The following is a 26,663-nucleotide window of genomic DNA, read 5'->3' on the forward strand; positions in this document are numbered from 1 at the left end:
AATATCCTTTATCATCAACAGCTGTCAAATAGCTGGAGCAATTTTGAACCACCTAGCCTTGAGAACAAATTCAAGACTAGTAAGCATGACAACCAAAGTGATTTAAAACACTTCATGTCCTAGCAGCTTAGTTGGAAATGACAGAAATCCAAGATGTCACAAACCAAAACACATAACTCTTATACTGGAATTGAAGTGTCTCTTTTCAGCCTGACATGCCCTCTCCATATTCTCTTCTCCTACCCATTTGAAATTATAATTAAGGTATTTTCCTGCAAAACAAGAAGCCCAAATCCTCGTAAATAGTAACAAAAATCCACAGAGCTGATTGCAGTTCAACCAGTTTAATTCTGTTTGGAAACTGTGCGACAGAAACCGATTAAAGGGACACCTGGAAACCCAGATTCACCACTAACACGGCTTTTCCTGTTTTGTGATCGTTGCTGCATTTTGGGAAGTAGGAAGAGGCAACTTCACACACAGCCAAAAAATTGCAGCAACTGCTTATTCAGCAAGTCTCAAAGGAACGTTGGCTGTTTCTCTGAAAAACCATGTCAGTGATGATTCACCATGTTCAGTCATTCATCTTTTCTAGGATTTTGAAAGAAGCAGAGTTATTGCTCAATCCCTCGTAGGACTTACTCTTTATCCAGCAATTAACCTTTTCTATTGTACCCCAAGAAAACGCTCTCAGGCAGGCAGAACACATTAGACAACCATCAAATCAGCTTGCTGCATACAACCACTGCTCAATACAACAGCCGTCTCTTCTGGAGAGCCTGGAGATAAACCAGGGCTCAGAACTCATTCTCACAGTAAGATTATATTACAAAACTAGATTTGGACCACAACTAGTTTTTCCACGCAGACTGGAGCACTTTCCCATCCAGTTCTGCTTTGGCACCCAAAAGCACCTCTTTACATCGTGGATTCACAACCTGAAAGAAGAGAGCATCGCTCTCCAGATGTGGTCGTTAGTTCTGTCTGTATGGAAAAGGTAAGTCCCCACCATGCCCTCTCCATCAGCGCTGACCGTAACGAAGAATTGGCCACCTCAGCACTACTTTCTCAATACAACTAATGAAAAAGCATAAATGGTCTTCTGTTTTTTTTTTTTTTTCCTAAAGGTGATAACGAGATTGAAAGTCAAAGAATAGCTATAGTAGAAAAGCCATGATAAGAAATACACCACCATTCCCAGTATCTGCCACGGCTACACATAATCAGCAGACCACAGTATGCTGAGTTTCAGTGAGAAGTTGATACTTCCTATTGCCTCCGCATGGCAACAACCTTGTCTTGAGACTGTGCCCATAGGAAATAAGTGAAAGGGTAAGGAAAACAGATAGGCACACTCAGGATCATTTCTGTTTAGCTGCATCATCTAACACAGGAAAGTATGATGGAAAAGGCTTCAGAAAGGGCTAGTAATTACCAGAGTTCACTCCTGCTGACAATTTTAGGGATCAACAACCAGACTCAGTGAGGTCTAGGTTAGCTACACTCATGCAGAAATTCCCATGGCATTTTTCACTCCTACATGAATGGCTCAAAATCTTTCCTATGACTCAGTTTACCAAAAAACTTCAAAGGAGCCCTAACAGCTGCCAGTTGGCAAAGCAAGGTCTCAGCTTGCAGAAGAGAGACAACCTCACGCTACTGATTTTGCCCGCAGGCAGCAAGCTCACTGGCAGCAACTAACAGGAGCCACCAAGAAGACAGGCCATAAAACCATTCCCCTAGACAACCTCCCCGAGTCCCTCCAGAGTCCCATACAGGTAAGGTTTGTACGTCCACTGCTCTTCCTACCAATACTGCCAAGCCAGTTCCTGCCACAACCTTGATATTCCAGCAGACATTTTTAAAGATGCCAAGCAAAGCGGTTTTACCTATGGGATCATTTCCTGGCTGCTCCAATTAGTCAAGAAAGCGGAAACCGGTGCTGGGAAGAGGAGGCTGGGAGTAATGAAAGCTGTATGACCCCAGTTGCACACTGTCATTTCCTAAAATCTTCTTCCTACCACTACAGAGTGCTGGATAGTTTCTGAAAAAGAGTATTTTCCAAACATCCACATGGATCAGTGACAACCACGCTGCATTTCTCCAATCCTTTGCCAATAACAGTTTCACAATCACTGCCTGGGATTAACGTTATCCTGAATTTACTCTCATGCAGAGCCAACATCCCCCCAAATTTACCAAGATTATTCGCTGGTATTCCAGCACTTGTTAAAACATCAGCATCAGCAGTTCAGAGCTGCTCAGATAATTTTGTTAACATTCCTAGGTGAAAGTTACACAGCAAAGCATGTCCAAATGTTTAACAATTGCTGTTTATCATCTTTTCTAGTTTTTGAAACAGAAAGCAAACGGGAAAAAAAGGCTTTTGCAGAGACAAAATAGGAAGGAACAAGTGGTAAATTTAGAGATTCATATAATAAAATGTAGACAGTCTCGCCAATACTGGGTAATACATTCTGTTTTCCCAAGAAAATAGTCTCTAAATTTCTGGCTCAGGATAGTCAGTCTATTTTTCACAGATTTCTGCTGTACATCTGTTTAATCCAACAGGCTTGAAAAGCCAACTATTATAAAGATCCAGGTCACCTTCAGGTCACATCAACTACAAGTTTGAAAGGGCTTATTTTATAAGCATTAAAGAGAGGAAAGCCTAATTAAGCATGAATACAATCCCTGCTTAAGTAAGCTGGATTGGAACAATTTCTAGTAAGAAGCTCTTTTAAATGTTTATTTAGAAAATCTCCCATGTGAAAAGTAGCAACAAAACCAGGAAAGCGGCTCAGACTCAGGGACCTCTTCGCTACAGGGCATAGTAGTTATTTGCTGTTGCACAACCTGCCATTAAACCCATCTGAGGTACGAGCAGCAACAGCGGTGTTTACCTGCATTTTAAACAATGCACGTGTTTGTCCAGGGACATTATACAGTTCCACACACACCGTATCGCTGGTGTAGTAATGAGTAAGCCATTCAACAAGTGAAAGCTATGAAGTAGGACAACTGCAGAAAAAAAATAGGACACACATTACATGTAATGAAACGTGCTGAACAAGAAAAGCTCTGGAGAGACAAGAGAAATAACAGCTTTTCAGCACCCTGCATCACCACAGCCTTTACCAGAAAAGCAAAATACTTAGTGTTTTTCAGGAAATACTCAGTAGCTGATAAAAATATTCTAATTGCACTGCAAGATCTCTAAGGCAGTGGATTTCCTAAGGTATGATATGGCAACGAATGTTTTGACTGCAATTTTTGCAGGAGCTACAAACGCAATACATACATTAACCAGTGGAAACCATAAGGTTGGATATGTAAAATTAGGTGCGATGAAACAGCTATTTTTTGAGCTCAAGCTGGGGGGGGGGAGGTGGGAGGTGGTCAAGCATACTTACTAGGTCCAGTGGAGGAACTGCATTTCCAGAACCTCAGACAAGGAAACTCTAATAGTTCCCTGTCTAAAGCCACCTCTAAAAGTAACTTCATTATTTTTATTTTTCCAAAGTGAAGGCAACCTTGTAGAGATTGAATTCCTTCTAAAGAAGATTTGCAAAGTCCTTTACAAGCTTTTAAAATAAATTCTACAGTTCTAGAAACATATGGCTCCATTTTTGTATCACAGAACAATATAGGAAAAATATAAATGCTTTTGCAACATTTTTCTAATCTAAAAGCTGTGAGTGTCAACATTCATCATTGCTTAAGGAAAACGAAAAACTCTGAAGGTATGTTACAAGAGGGATTTATTTCAGCTGTTCATTTCCAAATGCCTTTAAGACAACAATGTAGTGTAGCAAAATTGGCTGTTTCACTACTTCAATTTCAACATGAAATGCATGAAAAAGGAAAATCACTTCAGAGAAGAATTAAGGAGTATTCAGAAGTACACATATAACTCACTAGTGGGTTTACTACTTTAAAGTGTTCTAAAACTTGTACGTACAGATATGCAGTTCTTACTAAGGAATATGTCTAGATTATTGTGGAAGAAAATAGCATCCTATTTTAAGGCTTAGAAAGAAAGCCACTTTTAAATAGTGAATATATAGATGAAATATTGCAATATGAAGCAAGTTCAATAGTCAAAATTTATTAAAGCTTTAGTGCTGAAAATGCCTCTGTTGTCAGAACACAATATTTAGCATTGAGACACTTGCAACGGCTTAATATATTGGATGTAATTCCACTCCTACTGAATTCAAGGAAGGCAATGGCAACAAAACAACTTCATTTTCTGCAAAACGGTCGGTACCTACCAAGATACCTACCAAGAGCATTGACCCATGCCTATGAAAAGGTGCCCAACACACTCCTGGAGGTTACACGGTTACTCTCTCTTCTTATGCAGTGCTAGTGACTGAAGCATATAGCAGGAGACAAAATGAAGCTGACAGGGTTTGCTCATGTAATTTCAAATCTATTAAATGAGATACCACTGGAATGCGCCTGCGATATAAATTTATTTGGCTTTCAAAATGAAAAGGACTCCATAAACACTGCACTATAGAATTATTTGTATGTAAGCACACATTCCAACAAAACTCAGACTGCTTGTAACACACTTAACCGGGGAAACAACTTTTGTAAAAAAGAAAAGGCATCATTTTCATCTTCAATTATCATTGGAAATAAATATGCGGAAAGAAAACCTCAGCTGACAATTTCTTTGTTGCAACACAAAAGCATGGAGATTATGTACCAGCTGAGATGTACTAACTCAAGTAAAAATTTCTGAGCTCTTCTGACTTGAAAGAAACATAAAGAGCCTGTGAGCATATCAGAAAATTTTGCATTTGATTTCCTAACAATCTAAAAACCACATTTACTAGGGGGTTGACATGCTTTTACTAAGCAAAAAGTGCAAACCCTGAAAAGAACATTTTAAATACTAGCTTTGACCCTTCTTAGGTTTCTGGAGAATTCAGGTAAGTATGTAGTAGTTCCAGGTTTTGTTTTCAGTTTTGTTTTTTTTTTAGTTTCACCGTCATCCCCAGGAAACAGAAACTCAGCCTCTGCCAAGTACAGCCCTTGATTCAACACTATTAAGTTTACACTTACCCAGTCGGTTGTATTAAATTTAAATTAAAAGAAGCTGCTTAGAACAATAGACAAGCAAACTATTCATTTAACACAAGCTTTGGTCTTCTGCATGCTATTTCACCATGTCTACAGAGCTTTTCCTAAAATTCTTCACCTTTTCCTTAGCTGGTTATTCAGAAGACTGGCTATTTTCAGCACCCATAGAAGGTTTACATTATTACTAGTTCAGCTGCCATGCTAAAGTTGCATCTAACTGGGCCTAAATCATCTTCATATGAGTGCTTTTAGAAGCAATGATCTACAGGAAAAAAAAATATAAATGCAAGTTCAAAGCAATTCTTGCAACACTAAGCAGCATGTCCTGCCCACGGCAGGGGGGTTGGAACTAGATGATCTTTAAACTCCCTTCCAACCCAAACCATTCTATGATTCTATGATTATAAAATCTTAATACGTACTGCTGACAACAGAATAGAAAATTCATTCATGGATGCCTTTGTATTTCAGCTTTAGAACAAGTCTAGCATGTGAAGACCTAGTTCTCCAAACATTAGTTTGGGATGAAGAATTGTATAGATCTACATCTTCTGAAGATACCACTTTGAGGTGGGATAAGGAACAAACCCAAAAAGCATTCGGTTAATGACAACCTAATTCCTTACATCTATAGTATGACAAAGTAAAATACAGTCTTAACACCCCACAAAAGCACTTCAACCCATATTTCTTAGAGGGCTTCATTTACACACCTCTTCAAACACAAGGATCTATTTGTGTGGTTTATTTAAACCAGGAAAGTTCAAATCGGGGACAGCGTCACCCACCAATAAACAAATTATTCAGATACCAGGGACATAAGATGAAGTGTCCAAAATGACAAAATAGTTGACTTACATCAAATAAGAAACCAAGCCTGTGTTATGGCTTCCTGTATTTTGTTATCCCACACTGTCTCTATATAAACCATCTGTGCTACACACACTTCAAGCCATCTTTCAACTATCAACAGGGCTTCTGCAGTAAAACAAACAATTACTAATAGATGTATCTTAGAGACAGATTTTAAATCAAAAGGCACACTGCTCCAGCATTCTGTTATTAACAAAAGATCAGAACAAATCAGTGGAGAATTTTTTCTGAGCATCCGTTAGTAACAGAATACAGAGATGAAAGACAGGGTGGGGGCAACATTTGCTATCACGCTCACCCAGAGAAGACAACACACACACAGAGTCTGGATTGAAAAACTACTTCCAAGTGCTCACTCTAAAAGAATTTTGTGACTTTTTTTTTTCCTAACCAGAATCATGCAAACCAAAGGAAAGAACGCAAAAAGCTATTGTCATTTGCACTAGCAAAAAAGTGTAATAAGGCATGATGGAAACAAGTTAACAATGAAACTGTAATCCGGACTGCTAACTGGGGAGTATTGGAAGTTATACAACTTCTCATAGGACTTGGCACAGGCACCCCTCAGCTATTGAAACAGGTAAAAAGTATCAGGCTTGCCAGAAAATAAACCTCATCTGTTTTATTTATAATAGGAGTTGCAACAATTGAGAGCCAGACCTTGCTAGATTCACAAGATCTTCTGGATAATTTCTCATACGTAAATTCTGTTCAGAGGAAGACTAGAGCATTAGTCAATATGAGTTCCTCACACAAAAAGCACTTCTTAAATGCGGATTACTTATAGGAAGAGTATTTAATAAGACAGTCTACAGATTAGTTGTATATCCTGTGGTGAACCTACAATTATTGTCATTCAGGTTAAGAGTATTCATCAGATGCAAGGAACCAGGAAGAGATATCAACAACGCTGGAATTAGAGCTGTGTAAGGGGCAGAAGGAACACCCTCTCTCCATTTAAAATACGCTTCCTTCAGCTAGCCTACCTGCTGCTGAAGTACCTCTGGCCTCCTTTTTAGCCCAGCATCCCCACTCTCAGCTAAAGCAGGAATCAAAAGTGACAGCCAGTTCCCTCTCTGATTCACAGTACTGCGTGGTCATACCATAAGTAAACCTAGTTTTTAAAGCGAAAAATAACTGCAAACAGGAGATTATGAAATTTGGACTATTACTGCATGCTCAAAGACAGTTCATTTCTTATGGAGGCGGTGTGCATGTGTACCAGACATCCCAGAAGAATTAATCTGTGACATAAAAGTCACAGTAGGGCTCGTTCAGCTGAGGGTGGTCACTCCCCACAACAAGGGAAGCGGGGCTGTACCCTCAGTTGCGTCTCTGCAGCTTTACAGCCTTCGCTACAGTCGCACAGTACGACCCGGAGGCAAACGCAGCCCCTTCAAATGTAACTTCACCTCAGCTACCGAAACGAGGCAACCAGAACCCACCTCCGCTCCAGACGCTGTGACAGACCCCGAGGGAAACAGGAATTACAACACCGCGTTCAGTCAGAAGGCACGAGGCCTCCCCCCGAGCGGACACGAGTCCGAGACAACGCGAAGCCCAGGCACCGGCTGCACCCCGCAGACCCCAGACCCGTCGCCGGCAGCTGTGGCAGGCTGCAGAAGGAAAACCCGCTTCACAGAACGGAGGGGAAGGCGCCGAACAACTCCCGGCTCGCTGCAGGAGACCAGGCAGCGGCGGCACCGCCACATCCCCACCGGCGGGGCTCCCCAGGCTGCCCGGGAGGTGAAACCCGCGCTGCCGGGGTCTCGGCCCCGCTGTCCCCACCGTTTCACCCTCACCCCCAGCACCACACCAGCCGCCCACCCCCCCAGCTGCCTCGGGCCCTGCCCCGGCGCCCTCCCCGCCCGCCGCTACCCTCGGCCTCGCTCCTGCCGGGCTGAGCCGCAGGCCCCCGCCCAGCCCCGCTCCCCCCCGCACCGCCCGTGCCCCGGCCCGGCCCCGCGAACCCTGGACACGACCCCGGGCATCCCCCTCGCGCCCCCCGTTACCCGGCTCCTTCCCGCTACCTCACCTCGCTCCCCTTGCCCCCCCGCCCGGCACCGGCCGCTCCCGCCGCCCCCCGCGGCCCGGCCTGCCCGCCGGCCGGCGCCGCTCACCGTGTGGGAGTGCAGGCTCTGGCTCGCCTCGATCTGCGCTGTCAGCGGCACCGTGTCGTCCAGCAGCACCTTCCCGGCCGGCGGCTTCTCCATGAAGGCCATACCGGGGCGGGGAGCGGGAGCCCGGCGCCGCCAACCTGCTTCCCGGGGCAGCTCCCGGCGCGGCCGCCGCTGTCAACACGGCAGCGCCGCGACGCCGCCGCCGGGCCTTAGCGCCGCCGACCGAGCGCCTTCCGCCGCCGGCCGCCAGAGGGCGCCGTGCCGCGCCGCGCCGCGCCCGCACGCGCGGCCGCTCGGGGCAGGCCCGGCCTCGCGCGGCGGCTCCCGCCCCCGGGAACGGGCGAGCGGCGGGGCCCGGTGCGGGCCGTCCCCCGGGATTAGCAACGGGGGAAGACGCGGGGGGGGGGCGGGCAGAGCGCATGTGACCGCCCGGTGCTTTGCAGGCGGTAAGTCGCACCGCTGCCCCAGTCTTCCGCGCCCGGCGCCGCTCCGGTGGTGCGAACGGCTACGGTAGCTTCAGCGCGGGCTGCGGGAAGGGGCTTGGCCCGAGACACCGCTGGTCCTCATGGAGAGAGAAACTTAAAAGGGCTGCGGCACTTGCTGCTCTTTACTTTTTAAGGCTTTTTTTGTAGTTAAAAGATCATTTAAAAAATCATAAAATCATTTGAAAAATCCAGTATCTTCTACTCAATTTGTAGATTTTACGGTCTGGGTTTTTTTTTTGCAAAACACAGATTTAAAGTTGTTGTTAGATTCAGTCCACAACCTAGCTTTCATTGCAGCAGTGTAGAAAACTCCTTATTTCAGTACTACTTAGCACTCAGGAATCTGCTGCCTGTTGGACACTTGTCTGCGTTTCCTTGTGTCTTTTTACACCTCGTATTAATTAATCTCACTTGAGATGTAAAACTGCAGAGCTTGAGTTTGCCGTACGCTTCAGACAGTTATCGTAAAGAGCCTCATCTCTCTGTCTTGCGGCTCCACACTGACAGGAAAAGGGGCCGTGCGCCGTGGTTAAGCAGCTAAATCTCAGGCTGGAACAGCGATCTTTCCAAACTACTCCTTCGTCAGCGACCCAGGAGGTCAGATAGAGATTTGATTCCTTTTGTTAATAGGCATTAACGCGACAACGTCCCATCTAGAGAGGCAGGTGAACAAGGAAGGAGGGAAGGAGCACGCCTGCTTTGAAAAACAGCGTTTTGTACAGCGAAAGCCAGTGATCAGGCAGTGACCCAAGGCAGAAGGAAACGGAAAGTGAAGCAACTCCTACAGACAAAAGATAAGGAAAGCTCTGGCTAAGCACTTGTTCCATGCTGGGAACAGGCCAAACCCTGTGCTTTGAAAATAGAGGGCATATTGAAGTCAAACAGCTTAAACGTTACCCCTCCCTCTGATCCACTTTGATTTAACACCTGGGGTTTGTTCTTACAGCGCAGTTGCGTTTAAGAACAAGACATCACACCCAGACAGTGTAACTGTTTTACCAGTAGCTTTCATCACAGTTTGAGGACAAATTCTCTTTTCATAGCAAACAACTTTTTAGGTTATTTGCAGCCAAGAAAAGTTATGGATGCACTTCTGGTGCAGAGATGATGAGGGGATAACAGATGTTTTGCCAGAAAATTGTATGAGCCTCCAATTGAAGACAGCCTGTACTTCTACTCCCCATCATTCCTGAAAAAAAGTTTCTTCGTGTATAATAATCTTACGTTGATACTAAAATAATTTAACCCAAATGATTTACTGATCAATTTAGCAAAAGCCTACTTTATCAGCAACCAAGGTACTTCAGTGGGCAAAGGGGAATATATGTTCACACAGTCAAACAAGCAGAGAGAAGCCATGTAGTTAGTACTCAACAAAATTGCCCCTGCTTCTCTTGCCCACAGGAGCACAAGGAGGCAGTAAGTACAAGTTTAAAAGCCTCCTTCACTCTGCTTCTGGGAGGCAAGTTTCAGAGGCATTTATCGTTAAAGGTAAATTTTTGTTTGTTTATAATCAGGTTTTGTAAGGTATCTCAAGAATTTGAAAGTATTATAAGAGCCACATCTCCAGCTGTATCAGGCAGAGTATATTGTTTATGTGAAGGCTGACTACTACTTATTTGCAGAGCTAAGGAAGTCTTTACTAGCTAGAACTTTGCCAAAGAGCACACTGCACCATCAGTTAGAGCTGCCATGGCGATTACAACAGATCTTGCAGTACATCTGTGTCAGTACCTCCACTTCTGTTCTGCTTGTTAAACACAGCATCGTCCCTTCCCACCAGTGCTTTTTAGCAATGTAACAACTTTGTAAAGAATGAACAAGTTTGAACTGAACATAGCTAGCGTGGACTGCGATTTTGCCAAAAAGAACAGCCTCAATATAAGCCCCACCACTCCAGACTTCCCATCATAGCAGAGCAAAGGCTTGTCTAAACGTGCCACTCCTGTCACAATAAGTGCCTAATTCCATTGGTTTCACCTTGGCAGTACGCAGGGAAAAATGAAAAGCTCTACGTTTAATGCAGTTCTATCAAGATTAAGTTTGTGCACTGCCTTTGAAACATTTTGGAGGTTTTTTGTTGCAAATTTACTGGTTTAAGTGATGTCACATAAAAAGACAGAGTCAAAATCAAGTGTACATTTCTGACCTTTATAGTAAGTAGCATAAGATCAACAGCTCTGACTGTCTGACACCATGACTTTCACCATCCCTTCCATAACAGTCTTTCCACTTTCTTTGACTTTACATGATACTGAAATGTGCGCAATAGAACCCTTCAGTCGTTTAACTTCCGCTGCAGCTATGACTTCTTCACCAGTATACAAAGGAGCTGGAAATCGGATCTCCTGAGAAAGAAATACACAACCTTGACCGGGCATTTTAGTACCCAGAACTGCAGAAGTAAGTCCATTGATCAAAACTCCATGTACAATAGTTCTCCCAAACCTAGATTTCTTTGCAAAATCTTCATTTAAATGCAAAGGATTTGTGTCACCTGTTAAATCAGAAAAAGTAACAACATCATTCTGTGTAAAAGCTTTCGTAAGTTCAGCTTTGTCTCCAACTTTTATGTGTAAACTCTGAAGGAAGGGATGTCCAAGGAGGGAGTTGATAACCGTTAGCTTTGTCAAGGCTCTTTGTCGGAAATCCCCTCCAGAAATTCCACGCCTGAAGGGCTGCAACATCTCAAGCAACTTCTGCTTCGTACAATCAAACCAACAACTGCATTCAGTCCAAGACTAGTTCTCTACTGTTGCCAGATAACGCAAGAAGAAACGGAGATGTCTAGTTTGGGGGGAAGAGAAAAAAAAAAAACCACAAAGCAAGAAACCAACTAAAGCATTTTAAAAAAAAATTCACCACCGAGTGCACTCAAAGTTGAAAATACTTAAATTTCCCTTTTACATAAAAGATTAAAAACTTAGAGCTATGCCCGAGCAGATTTTTGTTTAGCCATGGCTTCAGAGACAAAGAATTCTTGGAACTCATTTTATTAAGCAGCATCCTCTGGAAAAAAATAAACACTGGAAGTGCATGTTCATGCATGCATTTTTAAACGAGGTCAGTCGACAGTGACTATTAGAAAGGGAAGAAATGGGGTAGGGGAAATAAAAGATTGAACCAAGGTCTGGGCCAAGAACAAAACTTTCCAGAAATTATTTTCTTGCAGATGTATTAACGAGATCAGGACTTCTCATTGGAGTGAAACCATAAAGTAACGAGACAGCACATTTTACAAGATTCATTATAAGATGAGAATCACTTAAATACAGGCCTACACACCTGCACTGAAAAGTATTTCACTCCCAAACCAAGGCGTTTTTGCATCTAGGCCATCTTTCTACGAAGAGGCAGTGTGCTCAGCTAGCCAGACAACCTTAGAGCGAGAACTGACATTTGGGGGGAGGCATCCAGCCCCCGCAGGGCTTTACCTGCAGCACTCGAAAGGCACACCTCCTGTTCTGGTAGAAGCCCAGCAACGTTAGAGCACTCCACAGCTTGACAAGGCCACTAAGTAAAAAGAAAACGAAATATATTAATAAAATTTGTTTTTCTCAGTTTTCCTGCAGCATAAACATCTTAAATAAAAACATGTAACATAAAGAGTAACGAAACCTTAACTGAGTTTAACAGCAGGTAATTTCATCACTGAGTTCTAGTAGCAACACTTCAGTGCCCTGTCGCAATGACGGCAGTCTCTTGTCCTTGACATACAGAGAGTTGTACTGTAACCTTTTCAAGTTCACTTTACTGGCCCTGTTCTTGTTCTCTCTGTGTGTTTAAGCTCCTTCTTCCCCTAAATCACCTGCAGTTGTCTTCACCATTTCAATCCGGTAACCATTCTCATCTTTACTACAGAAAGAGATTTAAAGCCACATATTTCAATGGTGCTTGGTTCCTGTCAGACCGTTCTGTTTTAAAGCAGGAATAATGTACTGATGCATGTAGGTTACCAAATCTTAGTGAATTTTTATTTATTTTCCGCATGATGTATGCGGATGTCTGCAAGTTAGGCTTAATTCTTCAAAGACCATTCTTAGCTTAAGCGTTCTGTTTTCTTACAAAAAATATTTTCATAGCAGTATCTGAAGTGTGTACCTACTGTACCTTACCTGCTAATAACTCTTAATATGGCAGACAGGGTTTTCTCCTCATATGTTAAGACATCAACAGGCAAAGCTGCTCCAACCTATGAAAAAATATATTATTTAATAAGTACCATCCTATGCTCTTATAGTGGTTTATAAGCAAGTGAATTCACTGCCAGCACGTGACATCATTAAAGGTGTTATAGTTACGCTCAAATCTCACGAGTGTTTCAGCTGCAACACCGCTAGATTTTATACAGCACCCTTCCTCTCGGAGCTCTTCAGGTAGAAGCCACTTTTAGTTCCACATTACAGCTGGAGAAACGGGAACCCAGCGGTGATGTGACTTGCTTAAAGTCCCCCAGCAATACCATAAACACAGCAAGAATAGTAGTGTGGACTTCCCCGTCCAAGAAGCTGCTCCCTTCCTATAGTTCTTCTTTTAAAACCTCTCTACAGTGAAAGCATCAATACCCCAAACTCTAAAAGCCAGATACGCTGGAGCCACTTGACTACAGACGCTAAGAAGAAACGTACAACCGCAGCCTCGCTAGGAGCACGGCACAACACGGGCTGGAGAGCAGGGAACGGGTTAACGGGGAGGCAAACCAAAGACACTTATCCCGCCTCCGCAGGCCCACGGCTCCAGGCTGCCTCTCCAGCCCGCCGTCAGCTCGAGCCCTCTGCCCGCAGGCTCAGCCGCTGTTCTCCCGCAGACGGGCTGATTTCAGGGGGCAGAGTCGACAGGAAACTGACCGCGGAAGCCAGGGGCACGCCGGCCGCTCCCGCAAGGCTCTCCCGGGCCCAGCGAGAAGCCGCGGCCGAGGGAAGGAGCCCGGCCCCGGCCCACCTCTCCGTGCAGCTCCCTCAGCGCCGACACCACCAGCTGCTTGAACTGCGCGACGCTCGGCCGGGCCCCGCCGTCCGGCAGCTCCCTGCGGGGAAGCAGAGCAGAGGGCAGGCTGGAGGGGCTCCCCGGCGGCGGGGGCCGGCCGCGGGGGGTCCGCACACGCACACGCGCGCACTCACAGGCGGACGCGCAGGTAGTGGTGCTCCGCCGCGCTCCGCAGCACCCGCCGCTCGAAGGTGGCGGCCGGCGGCTCGGCTCGCGCCATCCGCCCTCCAGGCCGCGCACCGCCGCGCGCCCCCGCCGAGCCAATGGCGGCGCGGAGCCGCCGCGGCCTTCTACGGCGGCCCCGCGGGGTCAGCTCGCCGCGCCCCGGCTCCGCGTCTCCATGGCGACCGAGCGGTGCGAACGTGCGCGGGCGGGAGGCGCCCGGTGAGAGCGCGTCGCCTCAGGCCCCGAGGCCCTCGACCGCTGCCCCGGTCTCCAGTAGCGGCCGCCGACTGCCCCGAAGCCTCTCTGTTACGCCGAGGCGGCTGCTGGCGAAGGCCACCGCTCGCCACTGCTTCAGCCGGGGCCGAGGGACGGCCTGGGGGAGCCCCAGCAGCGCGTTGCCCGGACTCGGTAACTGCTCTCCTCTGGGCAGGAGAAACGGCCAGTTCCCGGTTGTGCCGACGAGGAGAGCAGCCGCTGCGCCCTCCCTGCGTGCCGAGGCCTGCGCCCAGAGGCCCTAAACACGCCGTGTGGGAAACCTGAGCTTAGCCTTTTCAGATTGAGGAAGGCGACGAGCAGTCTTTGGGTCTGAAATTAATCTCTGGGAAGCTGTGGGAACAGATGGTGTTTCCGAGTGCTACATGCTAGCTTTTCGCTTCAGAAAGACAAATATTGAATGCTCCACAACAAACATGCTGTTGGAGAGGGGCTCGCAGAGATGCTCCTTCACTTCCCCTGTAAACAAATTATGTCAGTCCTGATGCGGTTCCTGGTGGGGTGTGTTGTCTGGCACCATAACACTGAGGGCATCGTATTATCCTAGCATCTTTTTTGCAGTACACCCAACTGAAACAGATTTGAAAAGTACACAGAAGTTGGTTAGCAGCGCATCTCTGCATCTCACTGGTCAACAACCGAGGAGATAAAATAACTCCATTTTAGTACCAGCATGAATCCTTGTAGCTAATCTGAAGATTGGTGTGAAACACATCCTTCGGAGAGAAATAGCAGAAAGGATGGAAGTATCTTTGCTCTGCCAAAATGATGAAACATCATCCTCAGCGTAAGAACTTTACAGAATCTTACTTCTTTAAAAAAGAGGTTTATCCAGGAATTAATATTCACCCCAGCAGGGTAACGCTACAGTAGCCTAACACCCATCTGATGCGCTTTGAGTTAGGGCCCAACTCACAAGACACCATTTGTGTTTGCCATCAAGCTGCCCAGTCTGTGCAGAGGAACTTCAGAGTTCCGAGATGTTTCCTCTGTTTGGCCTCAGGGTTTTCTCTCTGTCCCACGGCAGCCCGGCCTCCTCTGTCCCAGGTGCTTGGCAAGCTTTGGACCCGAGCCCCAGCACTGACAGCTTACTTGTGTGTCGGGCTGTAAAGGACGTATCTCCCTCTCTTTCACAGGCACTGATCTGTTTGCATCTTCCTTCTGCTGATGTGGCGCAAAGCCTGGAGACAGCGTATTTGTGTCAGCTAAAGCCCTTGGTGACTTTAAAGAGATATTCATAAGAAAACAGCAACACCTCGCAAAAGCCTCCCCAAGAGGTTATCTAATCCACCCCTGCCTCAGACAGATATTGTAAGCATTCAGCAAAGCTAGTTTACAACCGTTCCAAAAAAAATTAAAAAAAAAAATTTAGTGCTGGAAGATTTCACGCTCCCCCACGCGGTCTATTATAGCTGTCTTCCAGACAGATCTTTTCAATGCTTAATCAACAGCTTCCCTGCTGTAGCTGATGCCCCATATTAATAGGCCTGTCCTAATCACTACAGGATCATTTCTCCTTGTTGAAATCTTTCATATGTTTGAATATTCCCTGCCCCCTTTCCTCCAGCCCTTCTTGCCATGGATAAGGAAAAAATGGGATTTTTTTTTCTTTCTGTAAAATGTAACATTTTCTAGATATTTATCACGCTGCTGCCCTCTGGCCCTTTCAGGTGTCAACATCTTCCTTGAGTTAAAGTGCCCAAAGCTAAGTACTGTATTCTGACAGAGGCTTTCTCATGATCAGCACCACAGTCCCTCTGAACTACTCTCCCAGACTAATTTAAAAACTGTAAATAAAATACTACATGTTTAGAAACAAAACTTTAGCAAAAGCAAATATTGAGTATCTGAACAGGCAATTTTTCACATGTACCAAAGTAATTTCCTTTTCAATTGTTAGTTAGGTTAAAAAAAGGCAGCTTGCCACATAAAATTCAGTAGCTGTAGAGTGTAGGCCAGCAAGAGACCTTCAGGAATATCGTGTTTCTCCCAGGAACAGAGAACCAGTTAGCACAGTGCTCAAACAATAAATCAGTTCTACGATAATTTGGCGGACATATCAGAGCAGCCAGTTTTATTGGGAGCAATAATATCTACAGAAACTGGTATTATTTTTAAGATATTAGTAAAATTTTATCACCAAACAGCAAAACTTGGTGGTCCGGTAATGTATAAATCTCTTTTGGTTATTGCAACAGGGCGAGTGCTGTTCTCCATAAGGCTCTGATAACACAAGCAACAGTAACTCAGGCACCTCGGGTACATCTAGTCAGCTGCTGTGAAGTCCACTCCTGATGTAAGCACTGGGGGAGGTTGTGTCAGCTGCAGAAAGTCAATAAAGAGCACACACAGGATTGTACAGGAAGGCTGGACACAACATGTCAGGTTTTTATTAACCAAAAGTGAAGCTGAACCCCAGAGTGGTTTAACTTGTTAAAACCGTATGTTTATATGGCAAGTATTTTTCTTTCATGTTCAACACTATAGTGCAAGAACCAAACTTCGCAGCTGTTCATCCTTTGAGAATCAAGTATAAAGGTAAAATGAATTAAAAATAAGGGTCCCTCAATGAATCAATTAAAAAAACATTTAACTCAAAAGAACAGACCAATTTTAAGAACTGTCTTCTGAAATTCTCCCAAGTGAAAGACCTTTAAAAGCACTTGGAGCCTTGAGGTAGCAACTTTATGCAGAATTTAATTCCCCTCCTGCCCCACAGAGCAGAGGAAAATTAGTAGCGCATTATTAGCTCCAGCCAGCTAAGCGGAGTTGAGTGTTCTCCTATGAGGTTAGTGACTTTCTCTTGCATCTTGAAAGAGCAAGTATAGTGCTGCAGACCGTCAGGAGGAAATCCACAAGGAAGGCCTCTTGAAATAAAATATATGGTTTGAATAAAGTGAAAATAAACAGCAGTAACCGTAACAACAAAAATTATCTGGAGTGAAAAAAACCAAAGTGTTTGTATTTTGGCAAGACTAGTTTACAAATACATGTAAAGAACAAGAGTCCGCTTTCAGCCAACGGAAAAGAAAGAATGGAAGTGACATTCAAAGGGGTTTCGGTTTTTGCCCTCTGTGCAAAATTGCACTTTGTTTTTAAAATTTTGTTTTAAAGTTTTGAGTTTTGCACTTTTGTTTCTAAAAGGAGAGCACTTTTGCCCTTTTTTGTTCTTTTACATTGTGAAACCTGTGCTGTGACATTAAACAGAAATACCATATGCCAGGATATTTGACCACTGAAAGCTCCTCTCACTGACTTCACAACAATCACAAGCAGGGAATCACAAACAAGAGACTTTTTTTTCCTCTAAGTCTCAAAGACACTATCCTCTTTGCCCACTTTGCTGCTGAGTTCTTTTATTAAAAACTAGATATCTCTCTACTGCCGATTTCAGAGACTCCATGGCAGATTTACTGAACACTGAGTAGTAACAACAAAAAACCCGGGCTTGTTCTCCACGACAATTGCAATTAACAGTCATAGTGAAAAGGAATGAGCTGAGATACAGTGATGCGGGCAGATCTTTACAAACAGGTGCCTCACTTCACTCCCTGGTCTTGCTATCGCCACTCACACGCTTTTTGACTTTGCTCATTGCTGGTGCTCTAACCAGATACCTGGCAATGTTGAGTATCTTACAACAAGCTTCTCTCACTATCTTCATGCTTCAAAATTGTACAGAACAGGTTGGTTAAATCAGACCAAACTAATCAGGCACATTGCAAATTATAGCTTTTAAAGGGGCAAGCCTTTTTACAGGCTCATTCTCTTGCAGCTCAAGGTCAGGTTGCCTCTTTACACCACAGAGTCATGGTGCAGGATCCTGGATGCAGGATGGCATTGCCTAGTGTGCCTTTGCTTCAGGGAGTCTACAGAAAGGTAAAACTTCAAAACTTCTTGCTTGCATAGGATCCCAATCTTTTATGTTCTCATCCTTCCCTTTGACTTCTAGAAGCCATCAAATCCTCCCTTCCAGGCAGAATTACCTTAAGAATCTAACGTCAGCCTTGCCTGTTTTTTTTTGGTTAAGCTTCAGAACAATTGCCAGTGTTTGCATATACTGAGGTATACAATCCTGTCCTGCAGAGAACCAAAGGCTGGAAGAACCAGAATCCATCTCTAAGGCAGCCCAACGTGCCAGGCTCCTCTGGATAAAGGAGAGAATATTCTGCCTGGAAGCAACAAAGGCCAGCTGATGATTATTCACAGCAAGTTTCTCTTTAGCTCACATGACAGTTCAGGCAGCACAGAAACTCATACTGTTTTGGAGACCAGTTTATGTCTGGTTCACAGGACAATCATGAGCTGGCTTCAAAAAGACTCTTGTCTTGGAGCCCAAAGTATCTTAAATTAAGTTTTTCTGTTATCAATGCAAGGACCTGATGAGTGTGTTTTAAATTTTTTTCTTGGTTTTTGTTTATTGGTTTGTTTTTGTTGGGTTTTTTTTGTTTGTGTTTGTTGGTTTTTTTTTTTAAATTCTGTAATCAAAAGAATGATTTTGTCTTTGGTGTTAAACCTTGGAAGCATGAATGAAGTACCTGCTGCTTCTTTGGCTGTAATTTACAACAAAAATCCAGCCCAGTAAAGCAAGGGAAATTCACTGTTCTAAAATACATGCAGTTAGAACAGCCACTAGACATCACAACCAGGACTTTAATAATATGGAAACACCTAGTTCAGTGGTGTCCATTACAAATCATTTGCATTATATAAAAAATATTACTCCAATTACAGTAACTGGACAACAGCCATTCAAACTTATCAAGTTTCCATCTTACTCATATTGCAGGAACTGGGAGGAGCTCATCCATTTAGGGAAAAAAATTGTCCAGAAATCAACTTAGAGTTGCAGCTAAGCATCTCATGCCTTAGAGAAATGTCCAGTGTGGTAACTAGAAGCAGGAGTTCAACATTAGCATCCTTCTATTCTTGCTCACGTGGCCATGAATAAAAAGAGCAGGTTCTGTTACACTAGCATCCACAATTAAAATTTTATAACCCCATAAAACACCAGTAAGTTTTGCATGAGCTGCAGAAGAATGCAAATTCAAAGGGCCACTAAATTTATTACCTACGAATTCAATGTCTTAATATAAATATTCTGTTTGTAGACCATAAAAATGTCCTTCTTATGGTCTGATTCTTATTTAGGTAATACTCTGATAAAATCTCAGCAGTATGTCAATTAAGGTCATTAAAGCTATAGAAATAGAATCTACCTAATAAATGCTGCAAATTTAACAGGTATTTTAGATAAACATCATTAGCTTAGTTATCACCTAAACCCAAAAGACTTCTCAAACACACCAACTGCGTAGTTAGCAAAGACATTTGCTTTACAAAGTCAAATGTTGCCAACTTTTGAAAAGTTTAGCAAATCAACATGGTATTTGGAAGCATCCAAGTGTCTAATGAAGTTAGAATACTGTGAAATGTTAGGACTGGGGGGAGCTCCTGTAAACAAGTACAGAAGTAGTCTTCATTTAAATTACAAAACATTCACCTCCTTAAAAAGCTTTAAAACTGACCCAGTCAACAACAGCGCACTGGGAAATCTAGCAGTATAAAGGATCTCTGTAAGCAAGAGAAGGTCATATATTGTGATCTCACCACAATAAAATGTACTCAGTGTCAGGAACAAGGAGCAAATTTGGGGAGATGACAATTATGACACCTTCAAGCCATTTGATCTGAACCGCTGCACTTTTTTGGGCAGCATAGAGTAAAACAATTTTCGTTGCTGCTCAGAAAACTTAAAATATAGTAATGCTTCATTTTCTGCATTTTGTTGCTAAGCAGACTCTCCCATGTCCCCAGCTCAGTTTACTTGGTTTAAAGAGCTATAGTACCTGCCGCTTTCAGCAGGTGGAAGAAAACTTCAGTGCCACCTTATTAATTGGCTCCATTGATACTTTAAGTTCAAACCCAGATGCTACAATTAAAAACAAATTTGACATTGTGTAAAGAAAGCATCAGATGAAGGTAATAAGCCTGTAAAAGGCTCGCATTCCACAGGTTGCAGAACAGGCAACCTCCCACTACAGAATCTGATCTGAAAATTTATCCCAACGGTAACACCAGAAGGAAGGAGGCTTCTATATCTTGCACACTTTGGGTTTCATATCAGGCACTTGAACTGTTGGGCAGATGCCATTCTGAACCAAGTAAGTGAACATAGGGTTAGAATCATCTTTAATCTAAGTCTAATAATGAAGTATCAGCAGCAAAGTGGAGGCAGGGAGCGAGCAATCCATCTGTGCTGAGACTTGTTAATGGTTTCTAAAATGCCCAAGAAGACAGCAGCAGTAACTGTTCCATAGTGTCCGTTTTCCTTGTGAGTTGTGTTGCTGATAGGAGGCTTTTTTGTGTCTTGAACTAAGAAGGCATTGAGGTACCCTGTGCCTAATTCCCTGGATCCAACAGGTCCATGCTAGAGCCAAACATTGCCACCAGCTGCTCCTCATAATGTGTTATATTCCTCTTCATAATGTCCATGCAGGGTCCAAGCAACCTCTCAAATGCTTGCACATCCATGACTGCAAAGGAACAGAAGTGAAAACAAGATCGTTTGTCAAAAAGGACACCACATGCCAATCTATTTTTTGAACTCAGAACACAGACCTCCAGTCCAACCCATTCGGGTTTGAGGCTTCAATAGAAGCCACAGAAACAGAAATCATATTTCTGATTTCCCTCTGTACTGTTATTTGGAGAAACAAGATTAATAAAATATACACCTGACCTCAAGGATAAATACAGAAGCCAAATACACACCACACTGGCATTAAGCAATCATCTGAAAGCTATATGTGACAAACAAGCTGTAGACAACCAGCTGATGCTACTTACTGCTTTCAAAGAGTATAGGCCACACAAGCAGAAAAAACCAGGATCTGCTGGAAGGAAGCAGCAGCGCTTCTCAAACTTCAATGTGGAAATCCGCTCCAACCCATGCTCCTAGCTTCTCATGTCTGACCGCCAGTTACCAAAAGGCTGCTAGGTTTTGAATAGCTGCTCGCTCGGGCATGGTCCACAAAACAAGCAAAGACCAGAAAAGGGTAACTAGAAACACAGAACATCTGCTTACCTAAACATTTGACCTCCCCAACAGCATAGGCAGAGGCTGCTCTGGGTTTGTTGGTAACAAGTGCAAGCTCTCCAAAATACTGCCCTCTGTGACACCGGGCAATCTCCACTTCTTGGTTAGCTTCTTTACTCGTCATAGTCTGTTAAACAGTACATTTTAATTATTTGCATACAGTTCTGTGTTTGTACAAGGCTGCAATTAATCCCAGGTATCTTACAGATGTGCAACAGCCTATTGGTTTAGAGCTTTTAAACTAGCAAGTCCCAAGTCATGCTCTGTACTGGTAGAACACCTTAACAGCATGTTCAGTTAGAAGTTTGATAACAAAAGTGTATGCCAGCCCACAACTTTTGAGATTGGCAGATATTTACTGTTACTTTGGGAACATCTATTACATTAGCCTAACGCAGGTTTTATCATGCACAACACGTTGTTCCCTAAGGCTGCTTCAGACTGCACAGATATCCATTCACAGGCCGATGTCTAGTATGTCACTAGAGATAACAGACCTCAGGTTTTGCAAGCTGCAGTTTTCTATACTCCTAGAAGAAAAGTTTCACCTCCACTCTTAAGGCCAGGGAGAGTAAATCAGGTTAGTCTGCAGAGGAGCAGATACAAGCAAAAGAATTTCCAACTTCAGTTCAGTGACTTCTGGCCACTTCAGAACATGTATGGGGATTTACAACCTACATGACATAAGTGACGATGATAAACATCATAAAATAATATCTTAAACCAGGGTAGGCTTTTTCACACCACTTGGATTAATCGATCAAATCAGGGATTGACCTAAAGCCTATTCACTCAATTTGAACTCACCTTGCTTTTAATCAAGATTTTTACTTCACCAGATTCTACAATGTAAAAACAATCTGCTTTATCACCCTGTGAAGAGGAAGAGGTAAAACAAATTATTTTTTACTTTACTGTAAAAGTATGTATAAACGGTATTAAAGCATTCACTCTCAACTAGGCCTTGTGCAGAAATCTGCTAGAATTGACAAACACTCAAATTCTTAACATTAAAAGGAGACTGGTTAGTTAATATACTAGAGGAATTCACAGGGGAAGGAACTAGTACACATCATTCAGTGAGAGGGCAGGTGGAAAGGAAAAGCAAAGGAGGTTGACAATATATAGTAAAATCACTTAAATGCAAATCTGATCCTGATGGAAGTATCCAATAGTTAGTGAAACTAAGCAGGGCCTAGAATTTCCAGAAGCAAGTTTTAATAAAACACCATATTAGTGATTTCTAGATGTGAGTAGGAAGAAGGATCCATTAAACTAAGTATGAGCTCAGTCAATCCAGGGTAAAATAGTGGGAGATCAGCAGAAGCCAGAATAGCTGTATTTAAGCAGCACGAACACAGAAAGTAACAGGAGGATAGTTTACAGAAAATCAAGTCCATGATGCAAGCCATCTACATGAGGAATGATGCAACGGCTGTGTAAAGGTAGTGAGAATAAAGGAATAAAGCTAAAGGAATAAATATAAAAATATCATCATGCCATTAAAGGAAAATAAGTCACATAGGGCAAGTGGGAGAAAATAAAAATTGATAGCCATTTTATATCGAGTTCTAGAAAGATATCACAAGGTGTTGTTGAATAACTGAGTGTGAAATAAAAAATTTTGGTTTAGTCAAATTCAGCTGTTCCTATGAAAATGTCACCGTGAGGGTGACGAAGCACTGGAACAGATTGCCCAGAGAGGTTCTGAAGTCTCCCATCCTTTGGGATATTCAAAAGCCATCTGGACACAGTTCTGTGCAACTGGCTCTAGGTGGCCCTGCTTGAGCTGGGGGCTTGAACAAGATGACCTCCAGAGGTCCCTTCCAACCTCAACCATTCTGTGATTCTGTGAGAGTTTCTAGAACCTTTTTCACATCTATCTAAACCACATCAGATTGCAGACCTTCAATAGATCGTAGTTTACATTTGCCGGGACTTAATATTTTGAAAGTTTTAGCTGTGACAGTTTTAGCTGTGACAGAGAAGACCTTCCCTCTCTATACCAACCGCTGTGGGCTTGGTGTAGGGCTGGAAGTCAGAATGGAGAGCCAGCACATGCCTCCTGCTATGAATCAGAAGCAAAGGGACTAAAGGCTTCACAGAGGAGAGGCTGGATAAGGAACCGAGATAAGTGAATGGGAGCAGCTCAGCAAAAAAAACTGAAGCAGCTTGAGGAGAGAGATAAATCTGACATTAAGTCAAGTGGGCAAGGAGACTATGAATGTGATGGGAAGGATGGAGAGAGATGATTATGACTTGAGTATGAAACATGGGCTGGGAGAAGATGATGGAGTTACAGAAGAAGTTAGGCCCTTAGTTAAGCTTCCTGGGGATGGTCGTAAACCATCCGGCACAAAGCTTTTCATTCAGTGTTGCCTGCTATCACAACATGAACTAATACACTCAGCACGCTTCTGAAACAGTAAGTACTGAAAGAGTACTTATTTTTTTAAAAGAATGAAAACAAACCGAGTGGGAGATGTTCTCGTAACACCGGCAGGCACTAACAATTTTCAAGTGCTTTAAAGCATACTGCCCTTAACTGAAGGGTCAAATTGCAGAAAGATCATTAAAATGTAAAATTATCCATGAGAGAAAAGGGGTTCATGGTATTGATGCAACTGCTGTAATTTAAGGGCTATCACATATTTTACAAGCATAAAATTTCATCATCTTTAGCAGTGTATTACCATCACCCAGACCTATCCAGACTATTAATCCTCCTTTTAAGGGTAATTACATCCTTGTCCTTAATTCAGTTATTACAAAAGATTAAACCCAACTGCGTAATTGGATCACTGATTGCATGGGTTCCCAGTTTTGAGACTGATTTATAAACTTTGATTTTGCTGAGAGTTCAGTTTTCTCAGGGTCTCAAGCAACAAGATTTAACTTACAAAACTGAGGGTATTTTTGGTGAGAAGTAATTTGGCAGTATTTGGTTATCAGAAACTAAGGTTTCCTGCATTCAGAGCTATCTGACATTCAAGGCAATTAAGATTAATTATTCAAGACATTATCAAGCAGTCATATTCTGTTTATAAAACAAGACAATGGTTGTGATCAAAAGCCTGCAATTTCAGGTAAGCCAAGGACTTTCTTGCATTAACTTCTACTTGACCTAGAGCACTTTTGCATCAAAGAAAGTAACCCCGAGCTAAACTTGATGCAAAATTCCAGTGTTTCATCAGTACCAGTGTTCCAAAAAGTTATTTGTGTCACAGACTAAAAGTTCCCACAGCTTTAGCTTGAGTTTGTCCAGCTTCATGTTCCACCACTCTGGCCTTGATCTATTACAGCAGACAAAACACATACCAACAACCAAAGGCTGTCGATTGAAGCTAGACTACTCACCACTGAAATACTCTTTTTAAGAGCATCAGGAAGTATAGTGGTTTTAATTAACCCTGATAGTTTCTTAGAATAGTTAACTGAGTTGGGTTCCACTAGTAAAATATTCCCAACGACTTCATTTAGTTTCATCCGAATCATACTCCTGTTGAATTGTTTGGTTTTGTTGTTTAGTCAGACCTAGGAATTAGAGATGCCTTTACTGCATGGTTGTGACTCCTGGTTTAATCTGGTCATAGGTGCCTATGAAAAGTCTAGCCGGAGGCTTTCATGAAAATTGCATAGATAGACATTTAATTTCAGCTTCTTAAGGCATACTCCTCTTGAAACACTGCAAAGACCATTTATAAAAAACAAACAGATGAGAAGAAAAACCCAGAAGCTAAAATAGTAGAATAAATTTGTAGCAAAAGACTACTGGCCATTCCCCAAACATTCAAGAAGTGGTTAATTGGAAGTATTAAAAGAAAGAAGTGATGCCAAGTTGGTCCAAGTAATAGGATTCTATAAGTCAATTCCGAACAGGAAAAAAGAAGCAGAGAAAGGAGAATGATAAGGAGAAATTTAGAATTAAGTACCTGAGAAATGATACGTTCCCCATCTTGATACACTTTCTCCCCTATAACATCCACTATCTTCATTCGCTCTGATGCCTGGAACAAAGAGGAAAATTAAATATAATCATCTATTATAGTACACCTCTGGTAAACATTGTAGCCCTGAAATGAAGTGGCATTCACTAGACACACAAACATGCAGCATCCGGGTACTGAAAAATACAGCCCCTACAATGACATTGTCGTACTGCACCACAGCTTTCAACACTACCATAATCAATAGGGAAAGAAAATTGTCTAATGTCCCATTCAGGCGCCTTTCTTCCCCCCAAAGTTAACAAATAACTGATTTGGCTGCTATAGACCAAAGGAGGGGGGGGAATCACTTCCTCTAAGATGCAGTTGAGATTTGAAGAAAACACTCAGAAAAATGTCATAAACTTTCTAAGAACAAACGTCAATGAGAAACACCAGCAACACATTTCCAAAATATTTTAATCACCATATACTTGAATATGTGGGGCAGGGGGCTGTGTCCCAGAACTCATTCCTAGAGCGGAGAGAGGAAGGGGATATGAAAAGGATACCAGCTCTAAATTGTAAGCAGGCACCGCAACAGGATGCCCAGCAGCAAGGGCAAGAGGTACTAATCTGACACGCAATGAAACGTGCCTGAGTCTTCATAAACAGGAAGAGAGAAAACAGTTAAATTTATCTCCAGTGTGCCCCACTGCCCATCTAGAACACCACAAAACAATTTTATTGGTTCAGAGCAGTGTAAAAAACATATTAAGAAAGGAAGAAAATCCTACAGTTAAAATGAATGTCTCAACACATGATCCAGTTGTAATCCATTCATCCCACAAATGCAGTTCAATCTAGCCTGTGTTTGAGAAACTTAATTCTGATCCACACATGATTCAACTGCAGTGTGTCATGCAAAAAGCCATCCAGTGCTAATGAGTTATTTTTCTATAACTTTAAATATTTATGAGTCATTTTTGTGATCAAAAAAAGTCACATTGATGGAACTAGTTTAAGCCAGGCACTGAGAAAGAAGGTGTTGTGCAATTTACCCATTCCACAGCTGCTAACATATGTCCAAAATAATATATATTAGAGGTTGCTGTTCACACCTAATGATAGTTTGCAATTTTGTAATCTTCTCTCAAAAGGATTAAAAGCTCTTCTCAAATACTAAAGATTAATGCTGAAAAATATTCTTATGATGAGAAAACAAAGAAAAGCTAAGTTATGCTGTAAGGCAAAGACAGACACGTACTAATTTCTAAGCAGTTCGGTATAGCTCCAAAAGCCCTCTGAAGATACAGGCTGAATCAATAGCTTAGAAATGACAATTTACACGTTGTTCCTAAAGTCATGCACCACACACATCAACATGACATCTGCCTGCTCTGGTCATTTTGTTCCCAGGTAGCAGGGCTTCCCTTTAGCCTATTCTTAGTTTACCTCCTGAGTATCAGTTAAGGTTAAAGTAAGACCTACTACAGCCCACATCTTTGTCTCAAATTTAAAAAAAATTCATGGCTGATAAAGGCCAAATATCCCAGTGACTGTATGATTACTTTAATATCACACCCTCAAAGGGAACCACAGCCCTGAGTTCCAATTTTCACTTTAATACCTGTTCTCTGAC

General features: G+C 42.9%; 4 protein-coding genes across 18 annotated transcripts in view; all 4 read right to left on the reverse strand.

Moving 5' to 3' along the window:
- Positions 1 to 8,309, reverse strand: part of PXK (PX domain containing serine/threonine kinase like) — a 36,824-nt gene extending 28,515 nt beyond the window's left edge. For 11 of the 14 annotated variants that reach the window (XM_075158723.1, XM_075158722.1, XM_075158725.1 and 8 more), the window contains exon 1: positions 8,088 to 8,309. In XM_075158723.1, coding sequence (XP_075014824.1) covers positions 8,088 to 8,189 — 102 coding nt within the window. In that variant the 5' untranslated portion in view covers positions 8,190 to 8,309. Of the gene's footprint in view, positions 1 to 2,903; positions 3,022 to 4,286; positions 4,540 to 7,412; positions 7,435 to 8,087 lie in introns of those variants that run through there. The other 3 variants (XM_075158721.1, XM_075158733.1, XM_075158734.1) reach the window with 3 other exon arrangements.
- A 2,327-nt stretch (positions 8,310 to 10,636) lies between these two features.
- Positions 10,637 to 15,546, reverse strand: RPP14 (ribonuclease P/MRP subunit p14). The gene is made up of 5 exons (XM_075158746.1): positions 13,693 to 15,546; positions 13,514 to 13,598; positions 12,688 to 12,764; positions 12,007 to 12,085; positions 10,637 to 11,359 (listed from the first exon to the last, which is right to left on the reverse strand). Exons 1-5 carry the CDS (start codon positions 13,776 to 13,778, stop codon positions 11,303 to 11,305), a joined length of 384 nt encoding a protein of 127 aa, XP_075014847.1. The 5' UTR covers positions 13,779 to 15,546; the 3' UTR covers positions 10,637 to 11,302.
- Positions 10,705 to 11,259, reverse strand: HTD2 (hydroxyacyl-thioester dehydratase type 2). Its single transcript, XM_075158745.1, has one exon. The coding sequence runs from the start codon at positions 11,257 to 11,259 to the stop codon at positions 10,744 to 10,746; it is 516 nt and encodes a 171-aa protein (XP_075014846.1). The 3' UTR covers positions 10,705 to 10,743.
- Positions 15,547 to 16,350: 804 nt separating the features above from the next.
- PRKAR2A (protein kinase cAMP-dependent type II regulatory subunit alpha) overlaps positions 16,351 to 26,663 on the reverse strand; it is a 67,212-nt gene continuing 56,899 nt past the window's right edge. For both annotated transcript variants that reach the window (XM_075158735.1, XM_075158736.1), the window contains 4 exons: positions 25,028 to 25,102; positions 21,903 to 21,968; positions 21,084 to 21,222; positions 16,351 to 20,532 (listed from right to left, as the gene is read on the reverse strand). In XM_075158735.1, the coding sequence (XP_075014836.1) occupies positions 20,399 to 20,532; positions 21,084 to 21,222; positions 21,903 to 21,968; positions 25,028 to 25,102 (414 nt within the window). In that variant the 3' untranslated portion in view covers positions 16,351 to 20,398. The remainder of the gene's footprint in view (positions 20,533 to 21,083; positions 21,223 to 21,902; positions 21,969 to 25,027; positions 25,103 to 26,663) is intronic.

This window comes from Calonectris borealis, chromosome 10 (genome assembly GCF_964195595.1).
Source record: "Calonectris borealis chromosome 10, bCalBor7.hap1.2, whole genome shotgun sequence".
Lineage (NCBI taxonomy): Eukaryota > Metazoa > Chordata > Aves > Procellariiformes > Procellariidae > Calonectris > Calonectris borealis.

Excerpts from the sequence above, each read along its gene's own strand:
- HTD2 (XM_075158745.1), bottom strand. The coding sequence starts at position 11,259 with ATGTTGCAGCCCTTCAGGCGTGGAATTTCTGGAGGGGATTTCCGACAA.
- RPP14 (XM_075158746.1), bottom strand. The coding sequence starts at position 13,778 with ATGGCGCGAGCCGAGCCGCCGGCCGCCACCTTCGAGCGGCGGGTGCTG. Across the intron at positions 13,599-13,692 it reads CACTACCTGCGCGTCCGCCT|GGAGCTGCCGGACGGCGGGG; the intron begins GTGAGTGCGCGC and ends GCTTCCCCGCAG. Across the intron at positions 12,086-12,687 it reads ATATTAAGAGTTATTAGCAG|TGGCCTTGTCAAGCTGTGGA; the intron begins GTAAGGTACAGT and ends CTTTTTACTTAG.